We start from the raw sequence: 25,454 nt of genomic DNA, 5'->3' as shown, positions 1-25,454 counted from the left end.
AAAAGTTCCACACTGCTAAGGCGGCGTGCTGAGCAGTGTGGACCCAAAGTTCAGCCTTCGAAATACAACATTTCGACGCATTTAACGCTTTCTTTTGTTTGAAAATAACATAATAATTTGTCTTAGTTTTAACATAGTCATTTGTCAAGGATTTTTTGTTGTTGCTCGTGCATCCTCATTAGCATCTGGCCAGCGTGTTTCACGTGGGCAAGCATTGCGGAACGGAAGCATCCATCACACCAAAAAGCTGATTATTGCTTTCCATAATTGATTCAAAAAATTGCGTTCATTTCGCTCAATTACAGTATTGATATTTTTTATTAAAAAAAATGGCAACCCTGATTTTAGAAGATGGGACCACCTTCAAGGGACGCCTTTTCGGGGCAAATGCGTCGGTGTCTGGTGAAGTTGGTAAGTCGTATTATGAGAAGGCAAATTAGCCCATTGATTCGCAACATCTATCTAACTAGCTAATTTTAATATAATGATATCATCGTTTATATTCTGACTGATAGCTATATATGTTACCCACAAAGGCTAATTTTATAGCTAAAAGCAGCTCTTCACCCAACCGTCTTCGGTGTTTCGCGCGAAATGTTCGAGTTTGCCCTGTGTTGCAGTCTTTACAGCGTGTGTCTTCCCATGCAGAACATACTATTTGACGAGTTGGCACGTGGTCCCTGTTTTTTCGCAATGATGTGACATTAATTAAGATTGTATCCTGTATTTTAAACCTTTATTCAGAAATTTGAATTACACCCAACATTTAAGCAATTGTCTGAGAATGGTGCTGGACCATCTGACGTCAAAGAAAATGGGACAGTTTGATGAAGAAGCTTTAAATAAGGGTTGCCACATTAAATCATGCATGCCACATGATTGCGCAAATCACAGGGACCTACCATAACCTATTGACTCCTTCCTTCATCCCTATTTCGGTCTGTGGCGCAACTCGGTTTGACCTATTTATGAACATGTTTCGCCTATGCCCTATAAAGCATTTGTTGCTGTACCATGTCCCATACATTGTAATGGTTATGTATCTAGCATCCATTTAGATTGTAAGATCAATTTCTCTCATTAGAATTACTGAAAGATTGGGTAATTAGATGTTATGCTCCCCTACAAATTAAGTTTAGTTTAGCCAATAAGGGTTTTGATTAAATAAATGGAGTTCAGTGCAAATGTCTAAAGTTCCAGTATCATCACCTTTCTCAATGTGCCAATCCTGAAATGTAGCACTTTTCACTGATTTACACTTTGCTATGAAAACTGGAAAGTTGACATGATGATTCCAAAGGATTGTTTGTTTTCCAGTGTTCCAGACAGGCATGGTGGGCTACCCAGAGGCCCTGACTGACCCATCCTACAGGTGTCAGATTCTCACCCTCACCTACCCTCTGCAGGGCAACTATGGCATACCCCAGGATGAGGAGGGGGACTTTGGACTCAGCAAGGTGGGTGGAGTTGGCTAAGCGTCCCAACAGAAATAATAGGTGGAGAAAGTAAATATATTGACCCCAAGCGCCTGTTTGACTGTAATGTTCTATTCTGTTTTCCCCTCAGTGGTTTGAGTCTTCTAAGATCCACGCTGCAGCCCTCATCGTCGGGGAGGTCTCCCAGAACCCCAGCCACTGGAGCTCAGCCATGTCTCTGGACCAGTGGCTCAAAGAGCAGGGCATCCCCGGCCTAGAGGGTCAGTAGAGTTATCATTCTAAACATCACAGTACTGTATCAAATGTTGTCTGAATCTGTTTTGATGTGGTGCTGTTTACAGTAGTGTCTACAATAGCGGTTGTAGTTGATGCGCTTGCTTTGATACTGTAGGAGTTGACACCCGCAGTCTGACCAAGAAGATCCGTGAGAAGGGAACCATGCTGGGGAAGCTTGTTGTGGACGGAACGCTGGAGGCCAACGTTCCATTTGACAACCCTGACCAGAGGAACCTGGTCAAGGAGGTGTCCATGAAGGTAAGTTTTAAGTTTGGTCCGGTCATACTTTTTTTGTTGTGTGTTTAGATCCTAAAACTTCCTCAATCGAATGCCAGTGGTTTTGTGTGGATTACATAACGCTGATCGCGTTCCAAGTCTGTGAAAAGTCGAATGTTTTGTCTCTCACCACAGTAGATAAGCAGAGGCTTATCAGAACTAATACGTGCCTTGTCTGTCTGTTGAGCAGGAGCCCCTGGTGTTCAACCCCAGTGGTACTGTCAGGATCACAGCAGTAGACTGTGGCATTAAGTACAACCAAATCCGCTGCCTGTGTCAGAGAGGGGCCTGTGTCACTGTGGTGCCCTGGGATCACCCACTGGACAGCACAGGTTAGTCACAGCACTGGGTTTCATATACGATTCACAGAGACACTGTACCATCACTCCCTGTTCCCTTGTTTTCCCTCTTCTCCCACCTGCCTTGATCTTTACCTAGGAGCTTCTGACCTGCAAAGTTGTTTCAGCCATTCAATTATGAAGTTCTATTGCATGTGCAATAGTTAGTATTGTAATATTTGTTGTGGCTATGCTGACAAAGATGTGGTCCTTTTCAGATTTTGATGGGCTATTCATAAGCAATGGCCCTGGGGACCCCCAGTTCTGTAAGGAGACCATAAACAACTTGAGGAAGGTGGTGTGTGTGGATAACCCCAAGCCTGTGTTTGGTATCTGCCTGGGCCACCAGCTTCTCTCCCTTGTCATTGGAGCAAAAACCTACAAAATGAAGTTAGTACAGAATACTAAATCTTAGTTGTGATTGGTGTCACTCTCTCTGCCTCCTCAGCTCTTAAGTTCTGCTTACTTTCTTTGTTTTGCTTCAAAGAGGACAGCCAGTGGTGCTGACTGTTGGTGCTGTTATTTGGCCACCTCCCTCAATGTCAGTGCTTCCCAGGGCCGCTCTTTATTTATCTGGGAGCGTTCTGGTGTGAAATGAGCTATTCTGCTTAGCGCAGCAGTCTGGATGCAGCCTAGTGCATTGCTGAGGGGCTGGAAAGGCCTGGTTTGTTTTGGAAAGACTCCTGGGATTGTTACTTTGTTAGCGTTCTGTTTGTCCAAGGCCAGATGAGATGCCAGCTTCCTTTTGTCCCTCTGGAATGTTTGGCCATGCAGCTGTACAGTCAGTGGGTGGAAACAGAACAGTTCACAGGGTTAATAGCAAGACCTTTGCAGTGTTTGTGTCAAGTAAGGATTCTGCAGAATATAGGCCATTAAATAATAGAATTAGACTAAAACAACCGTCTGTTTTTAGGTATGGAAATCGTGGCCATAACCAGCCCTGCATCCACAAGGGCACGGATCGCTGTTTCATCACGTCTCAGAACCATGGCTTTGCTGTGGACCCTCTCACCCTGCCTCAGGGCTGGGATGTGCTCTTCACCAACGCCAATGACCAGACCAGTGAGGGCATTGTGCACAACACCAAACACCTATTCAGGTACAACTACCACCTCTTGAGCTGCTTACAGACTTTCAACTTGTTTCTATGGAAAAAATTACCCTCCGTGATACAGGAAATTGATAACCAGATATTTTTTTTCCTTTGTCATTTCAGTGTCCAGTTCCACCCAGAGCACATGGCAGGCCCCACTGACCTGGTCAGTCTATTTGACGTGTTTCTGGACACTGTTAGAGACCACAAGGAGGGCAAGAGTGGCAAACCAGGTTAGATGTGCGTTCATCTCCTCAACCCTTATTACCTCTGTATTCCAGTTGTAGGCTATAGTAACAGCCCTCTCTCCCTCCCTGCAGTGAAGCAGAGACTGACGGAGCACCTGACCTACCCTGGGTCTCCCAAGCCGGAAGAGTTTGTTCGGCCACGCAAGGTCCTGATCCTGGGCTCTGGGGGCCTCTCCATCGGACAGGCTGGGGAGTTTGATTACTCTGGCTCTCAGGTGAGACAAACTGCCAACACCAGTGAAGACTAACAGCAAATGCAATGAGCCGTTTAATTCAATGTTGGTTCTCTCTAATTTAACAGTACTTGAACTAATCAGACAGTCGTCTATGTCCACCCCTCCAAGGCCATAAAAGCATTGAAGCAGGAGAACATTCAGACTGTGCTCATCAACCCCAACATTGCCACGGTTCAGACCTCCAAGGGACTGGCTGACAAGGTTTACTTCCTACCTCTCACCCCGGAGTACGTCACTGAGGTAAGGAAGGACATTGCTCCCTGCGCCATCCTCCAGTCATTTCAGATGAGCGCTCAGCAGAGCTTGTGCATTAAAACTCTCATATACTCAGAACTGATAGTAGAGTAGGAGCCCATTGTTCCCACAAGTTGTCATTGATATTTGGTAATTCAGTCAATGAGTGAGAACTGACCATCTGCTAAATGTCCTCTGTCCAGGTGATAAAGAATGAGCGTCCAGACGGGGTCCTCCTGACCTTCGGGGGGCAGACTGCTCTGAATTGCGGGGTGGAGCTGACCAAAAGGGGTGTCCTGGAGAAGTATGCGGTGCGTGTGCTGGGGACGCCAGTGGCCTCCATCGAGATGACTGAGGACAGGAAGATCTTTGTGGAAAAGATGGAGGAGATCAATGAACACGTGGCGCCCAGCGAGGCTGCTCTGTCTGTGGAGCAGGTAAGGAGAGGGGCTTGGGACAAATGTCTCACTCCCTCACACACATTGACCCATACTGAAACTATACTATTATTTTCTTGATTGTCACTTTATTCGTGGATTAGAACCATCTTAATGTTTGACTACTGTGGGCTTTTGCTGTGTATTTTGTTCTGTGTTGTAGGCGGTGGCGGCTGCAGAGCGTCTAGGCTACCCTGTCCTGGTGCGCTCTGCCTTTGCCCTGGGCGGACTGGGCTCTGGCTTCGCCAATAACAGTGAGGAGTTGACCTCTCTGGTGACCTCTGCCTTCGCCCACACCTCCCAGGTCCTAGTGGACAAGTCCCTGAAGGGCTGGAAGGAGATCGAGTATGAAGTGGTCAGAGACGCCTACGACAACTGTATCACCGTAAGTAGAGGGACGACACTGTGCATGTGACTGTATTAAGGATCATTTTGAGAGAGTATATATTACTATGTAAGTACCATGTTATTATGCATTTGACTGTATTACGGCTATAGATTATACATCGTAGTTTGTGTGAAGCCTCCTTATTAATGGAGACGCAAGATCGAATGTGATTAAAGTGTTGTGTGTGTTCATCTGGGCTGTAGGTATGTAACATGGAGAACATTGATCCTCTGGGTATCCACACTGGGGAGTCGATCGTGGTGGCGCCCAGTCAGACGCTCAACGACTATGAGTACAACATGTTGAGGGACACCGCCATCAAGGTCATCAGACACCTGGGCATCGTGGGAGAGTGTAACATCCAGTATGCCCTCAACCCGGAGTCTGAACAGGTAATAGTCCATACTGACATTGTGAATCATTTTCTGAGAGTTTATACTAGTGTTAAATCTCTGATACATGTTCTGATATTTTTACAATAATGTTTATACTGTATAGCAATCTAAATGGGTGTTTCTGTGCTCCAGTACTACATCATTGAGGTGAATGCCCGTCTGTCTCGGAGCTCAGCTCTGGCCAGTAAAGCTACAGGATATCCCCTGGCCTACGTGGCTGCCAAGCTGGGATTGGGCATCCCTCTACCTGTCCTCAAGTGAGTTTGGATTAAAGTCAGGTTAAGAATTCAATTTGTTGATTTATCTACTAATACCAAGGTTCTAACTGGTCATGGTAATGATTCTGCTCTTGTCCAGGAACTCGGTGACCAACCAGACCACGGCTAACTTTGAGCCCAGTCTGGACTACTGTGTGGTGAAGGTCCCTCGCTGGGATCTCAGCAAGTTCCTCCGTGTCAGCACCAAGATAGGTAGCTCCATGAAGAGCGTGGGTAAGAGGACGAGCACTGATGTGTTTATTAATCTGATTTGGGAGCAGCGCAGTGCCTATCTATAGAGGCAGATGATTCTACCACTTAGTGGCATTGCACGTTTACACACTAAGGAATTCGTTGATTAATCTACTTTGTCTCTGACCTTGTAGGAGAGGTGATGGCCATCGGCCGCAGCTTTGAGGAAGCCTTCCAGAAGGCTCTACGGATGGTGGATGAGAACTGTGTGGGCTTTGACCACACCATCAAACCAGTGTCTGACGAGGTAAGCCCAGTCAGCACATTTTTCCCTCTTGTCTTCCTTTTTATGTGAACTGTTCAGACATGACTCTGTCCTTTGGGACTCTGTCCTTTGGTCTTACAGGAGCTGCAGACTCCGACAGACAAGCGTATATTTGTGCTGGCGGCTGCTCTGAGGGCGGGCTACACAGTGGACCGCCTGTACGACCTGACCAAGATCGACCGCTGGTTCCTCCACAAGATGAAGAACATTGCGGACCATGAGAAGGTGCTGGAGTCGTACAACCAGGACGAGAGCACCATGCCTCTGGAGGTGATGAGGAAAGCCAAGCAGCTGGGCTTCTCAGACAAACAGATCGCCTTGGCTGTGCAGAGGTACGGTACTGTGTTGTCAGAATGGTAGCCTGCTATTCGCACGCGTTTCAAAACATTAATAGTGGCGTCTGTTACATGAAGAAAATCTCATAGAACCTATAAAAAGTGTTAGATCAAGATTGCTGTTGACAACTTGACTTGATTCTTCAGTGATGATACGATGGCGATTTGGAACGGGACGCAGTCGGTCTCTGGGGGTCACGTTCTGTGTGTCTAGGTTCAGTTCCCTTAAACATTGTGTTCTTCAGTTGACGACATCGAGGCATTTGTCTGAGAAGGGCTTGATTGATTTGAAATGTCTGTTTTTTTTAAATGAACTTGTCTGACCGTTGACCCTGCAACTCTCTCCAGCACGGAGCTGGCAATGAGGAAGCTGCGACGTGATTGGAGCATCTTGCCGGTGGTGAAGCAGATCGACACTGTTGCAGCAGAGTGGCCAGCCCAGACCAACTACCTGTACCTGACCTATAACGGTACAGAGAGCGACCTGGGCTTCAGCGAGCCCCATGTAATGGTAATCGGCTCCGGCGTTTACCGCATTGGCAGCAGTGTGGAGTTTGACTGGTGTGCTGTGCGCTGCATCATGGAGCTCAGGAAGGTATGACTATTTATACTTTTTACGGAAGAGCTCTCATCATTATTATGTTGATATTGACATGATTTGCTGTGTGTGTGTCGTCGTCCCCCCCAGATGGGCTATAAAACCATCATGGTGAACTATAACCCAGAGACTGTCAGCACAGACTACGACATGTGCGACCGCCTCTACTTCGATGAGATCTCCTTTGAGGTAAGAGTGCTCGACTGATAGCATGGTCCTAACTCACTTTCTTTCAAACATTTTATTTTGTAGTTTTTCTTCATACAATATATAGCAATCGCCAACATTCAAAGGTCCTAACTTTCTTGATCTAATGCTTTTATCTCATAAACAAAGGACCTCAACACCTCTACATCAACCCCTGTATTATGCATGAACATGTAGCTCCATTGTCTCCTCCCTTCCTCCAGGTTGTTATGGACATCTATGAGATGGAGAACCCAGAGGGAGTGATCCTGTCCATGGGGGGCCAGCTGCCCAACAACATCGCCATGTCCCTCCACAGGCAGCAGTGTCGCATCCTGGGCACCTCCCCGGAGTTCATCGACTCTGCTGAGAACAGGTTCAAGTTTTCCCGCATGCTGGACACCATCGGCATCAGCCAGCCCCTGTGGAAGGAACTCACAGCGATTGAGGTAAGTACAGAACACTGCTTCTAATCTGTTTGAATTTCAAACCAGTAATGAAGAGGTTAAATGTCTTGGTTGTTGATGAGCAATGCCTATTGTTTTGATCTCAAATTATATGGAAACTGAATTTGATGTAATATTGTGAATTTGATGTAATATTCTATCTTCCCCTCCCCAGTCGGCCATGAAGTTCTGTGAGACCGTGGGCTACCCGTGTCTGGTGCGTCCCTCCTACGTTCTGAGCGGAGCAGCCATGAACGTGGCGTACACAGACAGCGACCTGGAGAAGTACCTGAGCAGCGCTGTGGCCGTGTCCAAGGAATACCCTGTGGTAATCTCCAAGTTCATCCAGGAGGCCAAGGTATGACTCGGTAAATGCTTGACTACACAGATTGCAATGCCCTACTGCTTTGTCATTAAATGGATAATTCACTTAAATATAAATTACATTTTATTTTCAATGTGTAAAAAAGTAGACTACCTTTTTAAATATCCAGTGAGCCTCTAGTTTGGACCTGACTGGCGTCTGTGTTTCAGGAGATAGACGTGGACGCGGTGGCATGTGACGGTGTGGTGATGGCCATTGCCGTGTCAGAGCATGTGGAGAACGCTGGGGTGCACTCTGGGGACGCCACCCTGGTCACGCCCGCCCAGGATATCAACCAGAAGACCATGGAGCGCATCAAGATGATTGTTCACGCCATCGGTCTGGAGCTGCAGGTCACCGGGCCCTTCAACCTGCAACTCATCGCTAAGGTAGTCTTTCTAAAGGATGTTTTGGAGTTTCAAATCAGAGGTTGACGATCAACAAGTCAAACCGATAATCAACCGCAACGAGTCAAAGTTTTCTGGTCCCTGCGGGATTTCCAATGGCTGGCCACCTGTTGCCTTTAATTGCAACGAGTGTGTTTTCTGGACAGGATGACCAGCTGAAGGTGATCGAGTGCAACGTCCGAGTCTCCCGCTCCTTCCCGTTCGTCTCGAAGACACTGGGAGTGGATCTGGTCGCCGTGGCAACACGTGTCATCATGGGAGAAGAGGTGGAGCCTGTGGGCCTGATGAAAGGAGTGGGCATCGTGGGTGTCAAGGTAACGGCGCAGACAAGTCTACAACAACCATGAAATACCCAAGTTTTAATTACCTCCACTAGTGACATTCAACAATAGTCTTATGGGTGCCAGATTTGAATAAGGTTATTTGCATATGGGGCTAGACATTTTCTCTTAAAACCAGTATAAAAAACAATGCACATACACAATTATCTTAAAGCACTTTTATTCAAATTAAATGTTGCTATAAGATTAGCCCAATTCAGTGCTAACAATTGTTTAAATAATGGAACACATTTGTACTTATAACACAGTTGACCTGCATCACATTAATGAATTTCTACTTTCCTGTCTGTTTTACTTGCATAGCTTAATCTTTAGTTTTTATTTACACAAGCCATCCATAAGAGGTTTCCTATCTCAGTTGACTAGAATCACATTATTTTCAATTTCATTATTGTTTTTACACACAAACTAACCTTTTATGCATGGCACATCTGTCTCTCCGCCGCATCAGTAGAGAAACGGTCCTATAACCAACTGCACCACCTCTGTGGGGACTTAAACTCATAAAATCTTGTTGCAAAGTTAGCTTTCCGTTTATCTAAACTCAGACATCACGGGAGTCATTTGTAGGCTACTGACGACTGAATATAGTTGTGTAGGGAAGTGGCATGTTTGGGCTCAAATCAGAGGAGAAAATTACTTTTCTTAACATGAATGACTTTTAATTTAATTTTTTATTATTTTAGTCCCAAATGAAGTCCCTTCAATTGATTTGAAGACGTCACTAAAAAACAAACCTATGACACGAAATCCTCGTGTGTGTTGGCTTTCTTGTTGAGGAGAAAAGCCACCATCTGCCTAAGCTTACATAGGCTGCTCTCTTGAGAGCACTATTATCCTTGCTTAGCCACCGAACATCATTATGTAAAAGTAGATCATGATGCTCAGTAGACTACGAAACAAGCAATGTTGCAGGCTAGATGTTAATCAGATTAAGTTTATGATAGCCATAACTGAGTCTGTTTTTTTAGCTCACTGCTGAGTTAAGCACAAAGCATGCTCTAGTATATCTTCTTCGGGACGGTTGAGCGAACGTAGGCTAATGCGATTAGCATGAGGTTGTAAGTAACAAGAGAATTTCCCCAGACATAGACATATCTGATATTGGCAGAAAGCTTAAATTCTTGTTAATCTAACTACACTGTCTAATTTACAGCAGCTATTACAGTGAAAGAATACCATGCTATTGTTCGAGTGCACATTTTTTAACAAAGTTATTAATAAACAAATTAGGCATATTTGGGCAGTCTTGATACAAAATGTTGAACAGAAATGCATTGGATCAGTTACAACTTTGCACATACACTACCATCTATTGGCCAAAATCTAAATTGCGCCTGGGCTGGAATAATACATTATGGCCTTTCTCTTGCTTTTCAAAGATGATGGGTTAAAAAAAAAGTGTTTCTTTGTATTATCTTTTACCAGATCTAATGTGTTATTCTCCTACATTCTTTCACATTTCCACAAACTTCAAAGGGTTTCCTTTCAAATGGTACCAATAATATGCATATCCTTACTTCAGGGCCTGAGCTACATGCAGTTAGATTTGGGTATGTCATTTTATACGAAACTTGAAAAAAGGGGGCGACTCCTTAGAGGATATCATACAGTGTAGTGATCTCATCTGCAGTGAAGGAGCCGATAGGCGGGCAGACAGACCCGGTACCCGTTAGCAGCTCAGATCGGCTGTTTCTGGGATGTTGGGTGATTGACAACTCTTAATGGGCGGGACAACAGGCTCGCGGGCCGCCAGTTGAATAGCCTTGACTTACACGAACAACCTCCATATGTTTGAAAGTGTCTCTCTCTCAGGTCCCCCAGTTCTCGTTTTCTCGTCTGGCCGGGGCTGATGTGGTTCTGGGGGTAGAGATGACCAGCACTGGGGAGGTGGCCTGCTTTGGAGAGAACAGATACGAGGCCTATCTGAAGGCCATGCTGAGCACAGGCTTCAAGATCCCCAAGAAGAACATTTTGCTCTCCATCGGCAGTTATAAGGTGATTACAATGAGCTATGTATGCATCTATTGCTAATTTTCATGGAAATTCATTTTGAGGCTAGTGCTACATAAATGTTCCTTGTTTGTTTCTAGAACAAGAGTGAGCTACTGCCTACTGTACAGGCTATGGAGAGTCTAGGCTATGATTTGTATGCCAGTCTGGGGACCGCTGACTTCTACACTGAGCATGGAGTCAAGGTACATCACATCTAGCCTAAGTGGGCGAGTATCCACTTCTCAACAAAGTATATATTTTTTAATCCCCTTTCCATGATTTCCAGGAAAGATTTAGCAATTTTCAGTTCACATTTTCTATTTACTTCCTGAATTAAACTGAAGCCCCTCACCCTTTAGGTGATGGCAGTGGACTGGCCGTTTGAGGAAGAGGAGAGCGACTGCCCCAACAAGGACAAGCAGAGGAACATATTGGAATACTTGGAGGACCACCACTTTGACATGGTCATCAACCTCTCCATGAGGAACTCTGGAGGCCGACGCCTCTCCTCCTTTGTAACCAAAGGTTACCGCACCCGCCGCATGGCCATCGACTACTCAGTCCCCCTCATCATTGACATCAAGTGCACCAAGCTATTTTTCCAGGTAGATTAGGTTTTTTTTCACCTATATTTAACCATGTAGGCCAGTTGAGAACAAGTTCTCATTTACAACTGCGACCTGGCCAAGATAAAGCAAAGCAGTGCTACAAAAACAACAGAGTTACACATAAACAAACAGTCAATAACACAATAGAAAAATATATGTACAGTGTGCAAATGTAAAAGATTAGGGAGGTAAGGCAATAAATAGGCCATAGATGCGAAATAATTACAATTTAGCGTTAACACTGTAGTGATGTGCAGATGATGATGTGCAAGTAGAGATACTGGGGTGCAAAAGAGCAAAAAGATAAATAATATGCGGATGAGGTAGTTTGGTGTGATGAGATGTTAGTCACACATTTTTTTTGAGCTAGCGATGATTGTTTGCTGACTATCCTGATTGAATTGTGTGCTGCTGTGATTTGTAGGCGCTGTGTCTGGTTGGAGGCTTTCCGCCCGTCAAGACTCACGTGGACTGTATGACGTCACAGAAGTTGATTCGCTTGCCTGGTAAGCAGTAAAGCACCTTAAGCTTGGTCTATGACTAAAAAAGGCTGTTAACTTAAAATATTGCCTGTATTCAGGCAATACATGATGGCTATTTCAGTCAAGCTGTGGAACTGCAGGGTTTCTGAACGGTTCTAATTGAGTCCCCTGTCCCCTGTGCCAGGTCTGATAGATGTGCACGTCCACCTGCGGGAGCCGGGTGCCACTCACAAGGAAGACTTCTCCTCGGGCACAGCGGCTGCCTTAGCAGGGGGAGTCACCATGGTGTGTGCCATGCCCAACACGGCACCCGCCATCATTGACCTCAGCTCTCTCACCATGGTCCAGAAGGTAATGAGAGCATACATGGACATTTAAGACATTCGTGACTGAATATTACAAATAAGTATGTTTCAGACATGAAATTATGCCTGTTTTAATTTTTTTTTAAATTTAATTATCGACCAATGCAGTACTTAAAGGTTTACTCACTGTTGATCCAATGTTTTGTCCGCTCAGCTTGCCAAGGCAGGGTGTCGCTGTGACTATGCCCTCTATGTCGGGGCGGCTTCAGACAATGCTGCCGTCTTACCCTCCATCGCCAACTCCGCCGCTGGGCTGAAGATGTATCTGAACGACACCTACTCCACTCTGAAGATGGACAATGTCTCAGTTTGGATGGAGGTAGGAGACTAATCAACTGACTGAATGACGTCCTTGATTGATATCATTCGCAAGTGTTTCTGTTGATCTGAGCAGTGCTTTCTCTTTCTGTGAACTAGCACTTTGAGAAATGGCCCAAGCACCTACCAATCGTGGCTCACGCAGAGAAGCAGACGGTGGCAGCCATCTTGATGGTGGCCCAGCTCTACCAGAGAGCTGTTCATATCTGCCACGTGGCCAAGAAGGAGGAGGTAAGATGGCCGCCTGGAACATCACATGCATACAGATGGAGCACGGCTTTGGCTTTGTGTGGCCCATTCATAGTCTCCAGAGGGAATGAGGTGTCAACCAAGGCATACAGTAGGTAACCTTTTAGTTGTAGTTTTTTGGAAAGAGTCATCACCGATTCCTTTAATTTAAAATCAGCTGCAAGAACACACAGCAGTAGCTACAAGACAAAGGATATAGCCCTGCTCTTAGGTTCTAAGATAAGACTTTGCCTACAGAAATGTGATCTATGCCTTTGAAATGATTCATTCTGAGCCAGAAACAGACCAGAACAGGCGTAGGATAGTATGTAATGAATTTGCTGAGTAATGGTTGGCATCTATTCCATCCTTCCCTTCCCCAGATTCTGATCATCCGTGTGGCCAAGCAGAAAGGCATCCAGGTGACGTGTGAGGTGGCGCCCCATCACCTCTTCCTGTGTGAGGAGAACGTGGCGGACATCGGGGACGGCCGGGCGCAGGTACGCCCCATGCTGGGAACCCGGGAGGACATGGAGGCCCTCTGGGAACACATGGATATCATTGACTGCTTCGCAACCGACCACGGTGAGGAGGGCTCCATTAACCCCTACCTTCAGCATACTGCTTCAGTTTTTTTTTTATACTCAACTTGTAACTATGTTGGCATACAACAGCCTTGATAATATTTCTGTATGTTTTGGCTAACAGCCCCCCATTCAGTGGAGGAGAAGAACTCTGAGAAGCCCCCCCCAGGCTACCCTGGCCTGGAGACCATGCTGCCCCTCCTCCTCACCGCCGTCAGCGACGGGCGCCTCACCGTCGACGATATCATCAAGCGCTTGTACGACAACCCCCGCAAGATCTTCTCCCTGCCCGCACAGGACAACACTTATGTAGAGGTAGCTACAGACACATGGCAATACATTTTCCATGTAAATTGGGCATCATGGCAAGGATTTATTCTCCTTGGGTTACCACATTGAAATACAAAGAGGGGTTGAAGGGACTGGCTTTTCAAGACAATTCTTGATGTCTAAAGACCTGCTGTCTCCCACCAGGTGGACCTGGAGCAGGAGTGGGTCATACCCAAACACATGCAGTTCACCAAGTCCAAGTGGACGCCTTTCGAAGGCATGAAGGTGAAGGGCAAGGTCCGCAGAGTGGTTCTCAGAGGAGAGGTGGCCTACATCGACGGACAGGTGCTGGTCCCTCCTGGTTATGGAGAGGATGTGAAGACTTGGCCTGCACCCATCCCCACCCAGCCCCCTGAGCCGGTGAAAGAAGTCCAACAGGTACAGTCCCACCCATTTCCGTTCCGCCCTTTCACATAAGTGTGCTGCTATTCAACCTACAGTTATATGTGATGTAGCATACTAGCAGGCATGGGCCGTGACAGGCATTGGCTATTGTGTGTCTGTGTGGCAGACCCCAGAGCACCCCCGGCTGACCTCGCCATGCGAGGGCATCCGCACCCGCGCCCCGAGCCCTCGCCGCTCCGCTGGGGATGGACGCTACATGCTCCCACCCCGTATCCACAGGTCATCTGACCCAGGCGTTACACCAGGTACTGCAACTCCCACAACCCCTTCTCTCCCCCAGAGCCTGGTGGTCACTTAACTGAAGTTGCCTCCAATAGTTTGTCTTACACAGCTGAGTGCCTGCTTGTTGTGGCAAAGTGCTTTGTGAATGTCTGTTTCAATAAATTGGATATTCACTGTGTCCATCTACAGGTTTTAGGACAATACACACAAAATGGCGCTTGGATTTCGTTGGTAAACCTTTTAGTCTGCATCTATGAACCTACAGATCATGTGATTAAGCGCACTGTATATAGTGTTTTCTGATAAAGCAAATCATTTGAGTCTCTCTACTGTAGGCAGCATGGTCAATTAGTACTAAGTGGAGTACATTTGCATATTTTTAAGTTAGAGGTCTAAATAAACTCAGCAAAAAAAAGAAACGACCCTTTTTCAGGACCCTGTCTTTCATAGATAATTTGTAAAAATCCAAATAACTTCACAGATCTTCCTTGTAAAGGGTTTAAACACAGTTTCCCATGCTTGTTCAATGAACCATAAACAATTCATGAACATGCACCTGTGGAACAGTTGTTAAGACACAAACAGCTTACAGACGGTAGGCAATTAAGGTCACAGTTATGAAAACTTAGGACACTAAAGAGGCCTTTCTACTGACTGAAAAACACCAAAAGAAAGATGCCCGAGGTCCCTGCTCATCAGCGTGAACCTGCCTTAGGCATGCTGCAAGGAGGCGTGAGGACTGCAGATGTGGCCAGGGCAATAAATTGCCATGTCCGTACTGTGAGATGCTTAAGACAGAGCTACAGGGAGACAGGACGGACAGCTGATCGTCCTCGCAGTGGCAGACCACGTGTAACAACACCTGCACAGGATCGGTACATCTGAACATCATACCTGCAGGACAGGTACAGGATGGCAACAACAACTGCCTGAGTTACACCAGGAACGTACAATCCCTCCATCAGTGCCCAGACTGTCCGCAATAGGCTGAGAGGCTGGACTGAGGGCTTGTAGGCCTGTTGTAAGGCAGGTCCTCACCAGACATCACCTGCAACAATGTCGCCTTTGGGCACAAACCCACCATCGCTGGACCAGACAGGACTGTCAAAAAGTGCTCTTCACTGACGATTCGTGGTTTTGTCTCACCAGGGGTGATGGTCGGATTCGCGTTTATCGTCAAAGGAAGGAGCGTTACACCGAGGCCTGTACTCTGGAGCGGGATCAATTTGGAGGTGCAGGGTCCGTCATGGTCTGGGGTGGTGTGTCACAGCATCATCGGACTGAGCTTGTCATTGCAGGCAATCTCAATGCTGTGTGTTACAGGGAAGACATCCTCCTCCCTCATGTGGTACCCTTCCTGCAGGCTCATCCTGACATGACCCTCCAGCATGACAATGCCACCAGCCATACTGCTCGTTCTGTGTGTGATTTCCTGCAAGACAGGAATGGCTCAATCCCATTAAGCACGTCTGGGACCTGTTGGATTGGAGGGTGAGGGCCAGGGACCCCCCCCCCCCCCAGAAATGTCCCGGGAACTTGCGTGTGCCTTGGTGGAAGTTGGGGTAACATCTCACAGCAAGAACTGGCAAATCTGGTGCAGTCCATTAGGAGGAGATGCACTGCAGTAGTTAATGCAGCTGGTGGCCACACTAAATACTGACTGTTACTTTTGATTTTGACACCCCCCCCCCCCCCCCTTTTTGTTCAGGGACACATTATTCCATTTAAGTTAGTCACATGTCTGGAACTTGTTCAGTTTCTCAGTTGTTGACTGTTATGTTCATACAAATATTTACACATGTTAAGTTTGCTGAAAATAAATGCAGTTGACAGTGAGAGGACCTTTCTTTTTTTGCTGAGTTTATATTGGTCCACCTACAGCTCTCTGCTGCTGAAGATCTTTTAGTCGGCCATTTGCTATGCTCTTTCTTCACCCATTACCAAGACTGTTCACACACAGCCACTATCGGATGATTTCAGTTTGAAATGAATGATGAGTTGTTGATTAACGTTTGATTCACGTCACTGTCTTTGTAAGAAACAATGGCTGGATGAAATTATGCTCAATGCCACAATCGCAAACGTATTAATAACCCAAATGATATTAGCGTTTCATGTCAGTATACTGGCTAATTGCTATAGTATTGTCTAAATGACCGTAGTTTTGTATCGTCTCTAACACTTGTGTCCTAACTCTGTCATGATATTCTAAACAGCTGAAGATTCAAGGGAAAGAGCATTAAGAAGAGCATTTGAAGAAGATTTAAAAGAAGGTTTGAAGCTTGTTTTAGCGCAGCTCTGCTGTTACGCATAATACTAACCTCTTGCCTAGATGTGCCATCTTTGCGGCTGTTTGTAATTATGGCAATGCATTCCAATGGAGTTATACTGGTAGTTGCTTTGGTGAACACTTGTATTGCATTGCATGATTGGTTGTAGAGATGCTAGAGAGGTTATAATTTACATTCCTTCCCATTAGTTGCTGCACTATCCATGTCGCTTTGCTCGGAGCGGACTGCTTTCCTAACGCTTGGACCATTTCGAAAGGGAAAAAGGGACAAACTTGCTTTGAAATATGGTGTAATCAGTGCTTTTGTTGATCGCGCGTCAGGAAATAGAAACGACTGCAGTCCTTTTAGGAGATGTTGCTGAACTAATGAATATTAACACACGTTAGATTTCTCCTGTGGTATTTGAAGTGTTTGCTATTTCTCTGTCCCCAGAGATGGCCCCTGCAGCTGGGGATGGCTCTAGCCATCCCCCTCCCCTGGCCAGGGTCCTGTCCCCCCGGGCTGAGGCAGGGTTGGGGGTAGCGGCAGGGCAGCCCCAGACCCTGACCCACCTTCAGACCTCCCCCCTACTGCACCCCCTAGTGGGACAACACGTCCTCTCTGTCAGGCAGTTCAGCAAAGAACAGGTACTCCACATTAATGGCCAGGGAAAGATTTACTGAAGAACATATGTGCTTTTACATTTATTAAAATGAATGTCAATTGTAAAATATTTTCTCTAATATATTTTTTGTTATGGTGGACTCCAGTAAGACAAGCTGTTGCTAATGGGGATCCTAATACAGCGAATGGTGAAAACAAATCTAAAATTTCTATCTATTTCAGATTTCTCACTTGTTTAACGTGGCCCATACTCTTCGCCTGATGATTCAGAAAGAGAGAACCCTGGACATCCTGAAGGTAAGAGTTTTTTCAAATTCTAATGTAAAGAATGACAGTGCGGTAATACTTAGGGATGTACTGATTTTTCTGATACACATCGGTCCCTGGTTCAAATTTGGGGGGGAAACGACTGCATTGGTCTGTGGACCCCAAACCAATCCAAATGTAGCACGCATCGGTCAGGAAATCAATTCAAACGCTGGTTCACACATTAGTTTTACTCATATTTAGTGCTGTGGCAATTTTGTCAGCTGGTTATTGTCATGCAAAAGTCTGCCATTAATTTACATAAACATGTTTAGCTTCCACGCATGCAAGCCGTTGATGCGTGCCTTTGGAACTACATTATTTTGTGTATATTAAAATGTTATTATTCAACATCACAATAAATCCATTATTTATGTTAGTCGGGTCGAAAGAAACATTGAGACGAAGAAAATGCATTACTGTAGAACAGAATATGAGTTGGCCTACTGTAGGCCTATGTTATCTGGCTATGCTCCATGCCATAGGCTGTAGACTTGTTCATTTAGCTGACAAGATATGCTTATGTCCTGTGCCATTATTTTATAGTAAGAAGAGTTTAATTTGACTGAATAAAATAAAGGATATTTTTCCCCGTTGGAGAACCACTTCATATGTGCAGTTGCTATCTTGAGCATGAAAGTGATAATTTGAAACAGGTCCTATATGCTAGATTTAGTTATTTGGCAACTTCAGTTGTGAATGATACAAATATTAAAGTCTTAGAAATCAAAACATATATATATGGGCTGCATGGTGCGACTGTAGGCTATTGATCTGAGAAGGTAGCAAAAAAGCTTGCAGTCTGTTCCTTGCCTCAGGCTGTTCTCTCATGGGATCATATTTTCACTCATCAGACTATATTCTCAATTTAATCTTGTCTGTACTATGTAAAATTTGATTTAGAATGGCCCATTTTCAAATAGGAGCATGTGCTTAATATGAGCAGCTGAGAAATAAATATTAGAGCACTTCATTCCAAGCATCAACCACTTTTAAGGAACATGCTCTCACTGCCCCAACAGGTGATATTCCACCCGAACTCTGTATTACTAGGATATTTAAAATCAAATACAAAGCCAGCAATTAGTGACTAACTGTAAGCCGCCCTGCACAATCAATGAACCAACCACATCGCCTAGGGCTTTACGTTCTCTCCCAGACTCGTTGATAGACATTTTGGAGCGTAGCATATGGTAACCGGTATGTCCAGTATGGGTTATACAGTCCACACTCAATGGTGATTACTTACATTTATTTTATTTTGGAGTATAGGCTAGACCAATTATTTAGCAAAGACCTCTTAAATCAGTTTTGTTTATCTGCCATACCTAATATGTGGTAGGCTATGTATTGTATAACATTTTAATTCTGTTTTTTGCTCCTAAGCCTATGCAGAAGCTCTAATAAGCATGTGGGTGTTTTTGAATTAATCATCACCTTAGAAATTGCTGTCCATTTCGTTGTTAAACAACATCCACCATGTTTTACACTGTTTCAACCTCCAAATTGATCAGTGAGTTTATTTTTATTTTTAAAATTTTAACTACGATATGCCTACTGTTTTGATTGTTTGATTTTCATTGTTAGAGGGACAATAGAGCCCTGAGTACCAGCATTAGGACCTGATGATCGTTAGCATGTTGGACTACCAAAGCAGGTCCAGAGTGCATAATAGGAGATTACCATGAATTTTACTGTGGTCATAATACGGTCACTGCAACAGCCCTACTCATCTCTTTCTACCTTCATGAAAATACCTCGTCTTTTGTGTGTCGAACTAAGCATGTACGTTGCCTTATGAAAGTAATCACTCCACTTTTTCCACATTTTGTTGTTACATCCTGAATTTAAAATGGATTCATTTTAGATTTTTTTGTTACTGGCCTACACACAATGCCCCATGTCAAAGTGGAATGTCATTTTTTTTAAAATACTTTTACTAATTAAAAATGAAACTGAATGTGGTATATTTCTGCTTTACCAAATGAGGAGACTTACAAACTACACACCAGTCAGAGTTATACTTAAACTACATCTTTTTATAATAATAAGCTTTGCAATAGCATTTGACTTTCAACAATTCACTATTTCTAATGAACCGTTGAGAAGTGACTACAGAAAAATACAATGATCTTTTATAGCGAAGATACACCCCTCTCAACTTACATGACGAACCACAGATCTTAGGAACAGTTCACAAAGAGATACTTTTTCTTGAGAAAGGAGTATCCCTTACCCAGATAACATTCACTATAAATTATCGTTCAGTTTGGTCCCTAAGACGAGGTTCTAATCTCGTTCCTGGTACTTCATAGTACAAAACACCAACTCATCCAATGGCATATCAATTATCAAATCTAGATACTCCCATCTCAAGTAAACCCCCTCTTGACAAGCTCACTGAGGGGAGTGAGCCTCTAGGTCATACACTATCCCAGGATAAGTGTAAGATCAGAGAGGACACACAATGTTTCCAGACACTGCCATACACCTCCCCCCCAATGGGAAAAGGAGGGAGTGACTGGCGCACAGACATTGTGGAGACAAGTAATTGGTTCCCCATTTTAATCACGCCATCTCTTCACATGGTTTAAGAATGGGTAAAGACACATTCACATATGAAGACAACGTTCCATTCTGTCCTCTTCCCTTTCTGATATTCTGCATAGCGACATGTGTAAGACAAGCCTGACCTCTCCGGGCCCCAAGTGACTGAGCCCCAGCTTAGGGAAAAGTGCAACTGCCAACACTAATCCAAAAGGATACATTCTAATGACTATCTCACATAAGCATATTATGCAAATAAAACATCTTAATTATCTGTTACCCAACTAATTCTGATTCATCTGCCACATGAACTGTCTTGAGTCCATAAGTATTCAAATCCTTTATGGCAAGACTATGTTCAGGGGTAAAAATGTGCTTAACTAGTCATAAGTTGCATGGACTCACTCTGTGCAAAAAGTGATTTTTGAATGACTACATCCATCTCTGTACCCCACACATACAATTATCTGTAAGGTCCCTCAGTCGAGCAGTGAATTTCAAACACAGATTCAGCCATAAAGACAAGGGAGATTTTCGAATGCCTCTCAAAGAATGGTACCTATTGGTAGACTGGTACCCATTTTTTAAAAGCCGGCATTGAATATCCCTTTGAGCATGGTGAAGTCATTAATTACACTTTGGATGGTGTAACCCAGTCACTACAAAGATACAGGCGTCCTTCGTAACTCAGTTGTTGGAGAGGAAGGAAACCGCTCAGGGATTTCACCATGAGGCCAATGGTGACATTAAAACGGTTCGAGTTTATTGGTTGTGATAGAATTGAGGATGAATCAACAATATTCTAGTTACTCCACAACACTAACCTAATTGACAGAATGAAAAGGAAGCCTGTACAGAATAAAAAATATTCCAAAACAAACATGCATCCATTTTGCAACAAGGCACTAAAGGTAATACTGCAAAGAATTGCGGCAAATGTACTTTTTACCCTGAATACAAAGTGTTATTTTGGTGTTAATACTACACATTGAGTACCCCTCCATATTTTCAAAACATAATGGTGGCTGCATCATTTTATGGGTATGCTTGTAATCATTAAGGACTAGGGAGTTTTTCAGGATAAAGATACTGAATGGCCCAGGCAAAATCATAGAGAAACCTTGTTAAATCTGCTTTCAACCCGACACTGGGAGATTTAATTCACCTTTCAGCAGGACAATAACCGACAACACATGGCCAAATATAGACTGGAGTTGACAGTGAATGTTCTTGAGTGGCAGAGTTAGTTTGGACTTGAATCTACTTAAATCTATGGCAAGGCATGAAAATGGTTGTCTAGCAATGATCAACAACCAATTTTACAGAGCTTGAAGAATTTTGATAAGAATAATGGGCAAATGCTTGCGAATTCAGGTGTGGAGAAAGCTCTTACAAACTTATCCAGAAAGACTCGCAGCTGTAATTGCTGCCAAAGGTGCTTCTACAAAGTATTGCGTCAGGGGTGTGAGATTTCTGTATTTCACTTTCAATAAATTAGCAAACGTACAAAAAAATTATCATAATTTACTGTCAACAACGTATGAGACATGCTTCAGCCCAGCTTGAAACAAAAAAGGGGGAATCGGGTGCTCGACTGAGGGACTTGAAAATCAGAGCCTTGAAGGCAATTCATCCCGAAAACGTAAGCCTATTGTTTGCTAGTCCCGTCAATAAATATCGGATTTATGCAGCAACGGTGCTCCTTTTTCTTTATTCTCTCGGCTAGTCACCAGGTGAAGTATTCTGGTGTAAGGAATGTTTTAGGTTTCACTGTCATTATGTGGTATTGTGTGTAGATGAGTGAGAGAAATTGGTTTAATCAATTTTGAATTTGGGCTGTAATGTACAACGTGGAATAAGTCAAGGGGTATGCATACTTTCTGAAGGCACTGTGACAGTCATTGATATTCAAGTCATTTTGAATTCCAAACAACCCCAGAGAATATCAGAGCTTAGTCAAACTAGCTGCTTTGCACGCTGACCAACGTGAGGTAGGCGGCCTGTTCCTGACCTTTCACAGCTGCGCGGCACCTTTCGCATTCAAATGATAAAGTAGCTTGTGGAATATTAGGCTTTATTAAGTGACAACTTATGTAATTTGCTAGGTTATTGTTATCTATGTGCTGTTGGTATTGGTGTTTTACCTGGAATACAAGTAGGCTACCGGAAACGACTAGCTGTAGGCTACCTGCTGAATGGGGCTTTCAATAGAAAGGGTCTTTCAATCACTTTGCGAGGTGTACTGCATGGCCAAAGCGGGAGAAAAGAAGCTCATCAAAGTGGTCAAAACCATTAGATTTTGAAATGGGGATGAATGCCGAAGTTGTGCTATATATAGAGTGTACAAAATATGATGAACAAGTGACTTCAAAGGATCATATCGTTCACCTGGTCAGTCTCATGGAAAGAGCATGTTTTTGTAAACTATAAATATTGGTACATTAGCAGTTTAAACACTTAATCTGCAAAAATGATGAGTTAACTACTGGTTGGTGTTTTCAGAACCAAAGTGGGGAGGAACAAAAACAGGCTTCCCCTCCCCCCCTTATCTGGTAGATGCCTAGTCTCCCTTATGGCTCAGATCAGGTGTCTACATAGTACGTACACTATAGACATATGTTATTTACACACACAAGCTCCATCAGCAGCTGATTTTAGAATGGAAAATGTGTGTTTATGGAACAAATGTTAGTGCATCTACTTGTTCTCTAATCAATCTGAATCGCACCAACTCGTTTCAAACTAAAACGTATCGGAGCCCATGTATCGAATTGTCTTGAAAGGGAAATGTGTACATCCCTAGTAATACTCAGACAAGCTGTGATTTGTCACAGTAGAAATTGCAGGAGCGAAACTCAATTGAGTAGCCAGTTGGGCCGTTTCATAAAGCCCACTTGTCACCCAGGGTTTGAGTCATCAGCAGGACCTCAGCAGGAAGCATGACTAAGTTCTGATTTCTCTCTTGGTTCTCTCGTCCTTGGAGTGCGATGAGCCATCTTCCTTCAGATGAAACGCATAGGAGCAGGTGTGCTGTTTAAAAATAATAAAACTACCAGTCCCATTCGAAATGACATCACATGGTACTTGACATCATTAAATCCAGACAACAATACAAGCAACACCTGCCACCTGTTTTGTGTCTATGCCTAAAGATCACATAGAACTAGTTTTGCCACTCGGGTCAGTAAATCTGTAAGAATATGGAAATGCTGTGTGTGCTCTGAAATGCCTGAATACTGAACTCAGAGAAATGTTGTACACTAGTCTGTTATTTGTCTTAGACCCCTCTGTGTGTTACTCTCTCAGGGTAAGGTGATGGCGTCCATGTTCTACGAGGTCAGCACGCGCACCAGCAGCTCGTTTGCGGCGGCCATGCAGCGTCTGGGCGGCTCTGTGGTCCATTTCTGCGAGGCCACCTCCTCGTCGCAGAAGGGTGAATCTCTGGCCGACTCGGTCCAGACCATGAGCTGCTATGCTGACGTCCTGGTGCTCCGACACCCCATGCCAGGGGCTGTAGAGGTGAGCAGCGTTGTCGATTCGCCATGTTACAACTTCACTTAAACTTGCCCTGTCATGTTCATTAGGCAAGATGTTCTGAGAACACTTTGAAACAACAGAGGTGGTACCACCTAAACACTGACCATATCTATTGTATCAGTTATTGAGTGAGAAGCTGCACTTTCTGTATCTGACATGTTTATCTCCACCTGTAGTCTGCAGCGAGGCATTGTCGGAAGCCAGTGATCAACGCTGGGGACGGGGTCGGGGAGCACCCCACTCAGGCCCTGCTGGATGTGTTTACCATCAGAGAGGAGCTGGGCACGGTCAACGGCATGACGGTGAGACGAGCCCTCAAACCTCTGCTTTTTATGTTCTGGCAGTGTTTTTATATGAAACGGAACTGTAAGATCTGGAACCTGACTGGGTACTTTCATTTCTAATCAGCCGCTCCTTGGTGACTGCACCCCTGCCTGGTAAGTTGACATAGCCAATGCCCTGACTGGTCTCTGTCTCTGTAGATCACCATGGTAGGAGACCTGAAGCACGGACGCACTGTGCATTCCCTGGCCAGGCTGCTCACCCAGTACAGGATCACTCTGCGCTACGTCGCCCCAAAGAACCTGCACATGCCCTCCGAGATCATCGACTTTGTGGCCTCCAAAGGCATCAAGCAGGTGGGTGGATCACAAGGGCCATTTTGGGGTAGAACAGATGTCTCTGAATCAAAAATGTCAATAGCACGGACTTCTAGTATGTAGGTGTCCTTTTTACATGGTATGCACTACATAAAGCACTAAACTATGTCCTTGTGGCTGTGCAGGAAGAGTTTGAGAGCATCGAGGAGGCACTGCCTGACACTGACGTGCTCTACATTACCAGGATCCAGAAGGAGAGGTTTTCCTCAGAGGAAGAGTACAAAGCGGTAAGGATGGGGTATCACTAACCTGTGAGGCTGGCCTTAGTGTTTGATCAGTGCTAAAGGACATGTGTTTTCATCCAGTGCTTCGGTCAGTTCATCCTTACCCCACACATCATGACTGGAGCCAAGAGGAAGATGGTGGTGATGCATCCTCTACCAAGAGTCAATGAGATCAGGTATGGATGTTCCCCTAGATTACAATGCATCTCTTCATTGTATCTCTTTTGATTCACTAATGATTGCAAAATCTAGTTAATGAATTAAGTGGGATGATTTAGTGTCATGTTGACTTTCTCTCTTGCAGTGCGGAAGTGGACACAGATCCTCGTGCTGCCTACTTCCGGCAGGCTGAGAACGGCATGTACATCCGCATGGCCCTCCTGGCCACAGTGATGGGTAGATGAGAGGTGTGTGTATATAGTGGACACGCCACTGTTAGGACCGCAAAACCAACCGGGACCAATTGAGAAATCGATAATAATCAAATTGCTCTTAGTCACGTTTGGTGTGTACTCTTGAACCCTGTTTTTTCACCACCTCCCAGATTGAATTAGTATTGTCTGTTAACAACAATGACTGTTTTGACTGTCACATGTATTGTTTCATCATTCTGAGTACAATTTGAGAAACATGTTTCATAGAACCAATATCAATATGTAGTTTATAGAATAGTTTATTTCTGTGGTTTTATTGTATGGGGAAAAGGAATACAGACTGCTCATCAGAAGGTGGAACCATTGCAGAACATCCTTTTTATGCAGGATAATTGTTATGCTGATTGTACTTTATAAATAATATAATAAAATGTCAACACTTTCAAGGGTTTTGTACATGAGTTTATTCCATTAACCTCTGAAAATTAAGCTATTCTCATGTGAATGTGGTTCTACCTAGGACTTCTACCCAGTTGTCTTCAAACACTAGATGGCAGCACAATAGTGG

General features: G+C 44.5%; 1 protein-coding gene and 1 pseudogene across 3 annotated transcripts; both read left to right on the top strand.

Moving 5' to 3' along the window:
• LOC139556352 (multifunctional protein CAD-like) lies at positions 1–25,328 on the top strand. Of its 3 annotated transcripts, XM_071370221.1 has the most exons (44): positions 1–411; positions 1,318–1,457; positions 1,567–1,696; positions 1,828–1,970; positions 2,179–2,320; positions 2,545–2,716; positions 3,240–3,425; positions 3,543–3,652; positions 3,740–3,882; positions 4,012–4,143; positions 4,341–4,574; positions 4,738–4,959; positions 5,166–5,354; positions 5,490–5,614; positions 5,715–5,848; positions 6,001–6,113; positions 6,213–6,463; positions 6,815–7,061; positions 7,155–7,253; positions 7,475–7,699; positions 7,872–8,054; positions 8,231–8,449; positions 8,614–8,781; positions 10,624–10,806; positions 10,902–11,006; positions 11,163–11,408; positions 11,836–11,917; positions 12,078–12,244; positions 12,413–12,577; positions 12,676–12,807; positions 13,188–13,389; positions 13,513–13,703; positions 13,863–14,096; positions 14,230–14,368; positions 14,535–14,576; positions 16,562–16,618; positions 17,069–17,262; positions 17,462–17,536; positions 23,399–23,611; positions 23,806–23,931; positions 24,112–24,267; positions 24,414–24,515; positions 24,594–24,688; positions 24,817–25,328. In XM_071370221.1, exons 1-44 carry the CDS (start codon positions 330–332, stop codon positions 24,914–24,916), a joined length of 6,795 nt encoding a protein of 2,264 aa, XP_071226322.1. In that variant the 5' UTR covers positions 1–329; the 3' UTR covers positions 24,917–25,328. The 3 variants fall into 3 exon arrangements, with proteins under 3 accessions (XP_071226322.1, XP_071226323.1, XP_071226324.1); XM_071370222.1 differs by lacking the exon at positions 14,535–14,576; XM_071370223.1 differs by lacking the exons at positions 14,535–14,576; positions 16,562–16,618.
• Positions 6,608–6,742, top strand: LOC139556737 (small nucleolar RNA SNORD15; annotated as a pseudogene).
• Positions 25,329–25,454: the final 126 nt, after the last annotated feature.

Source organism: Salvelinus alpinus, chromosome 27, assembly GCF_045679555.1.
Source record: "Salvelinus alpinus chromosome 27, SLU_Salpinus.1, whole genome shotgun sequence".
Classification (NCBI taxonomy): Eukaryota; Metazoa; Chordata; class Actinopteri; order Salmoniformes; family Salmonidae; genus Salvelinus; species Salvelinus alpinus.
This window is presented reverse-complemented; position numbering and strand designations above follow the sequence as displayed.

Coding starts and splice junctions, on each gene's coding strand:
- LOC139556352 (XM_071370221.1), top strand. CDS start 330: ATGGCAACCCTGATTTTAGAAGATGGGACCACCTTCAAGGGACGCCTT. Junction 2,321..2,544: donor TCACCCACTGGACAGCACAG/GTTAGTCACAGC, acceptor GGTCCTTTTCAG/ATTTTGATGGGCTATTCATA. Junction 5,849..6,000: donor TAGCTCCATGAAGAGCGTGG/GTAAGAGGACGA, acceptor CTGACCTTGTAG/GAGAGGTGATGGCCATCGGC.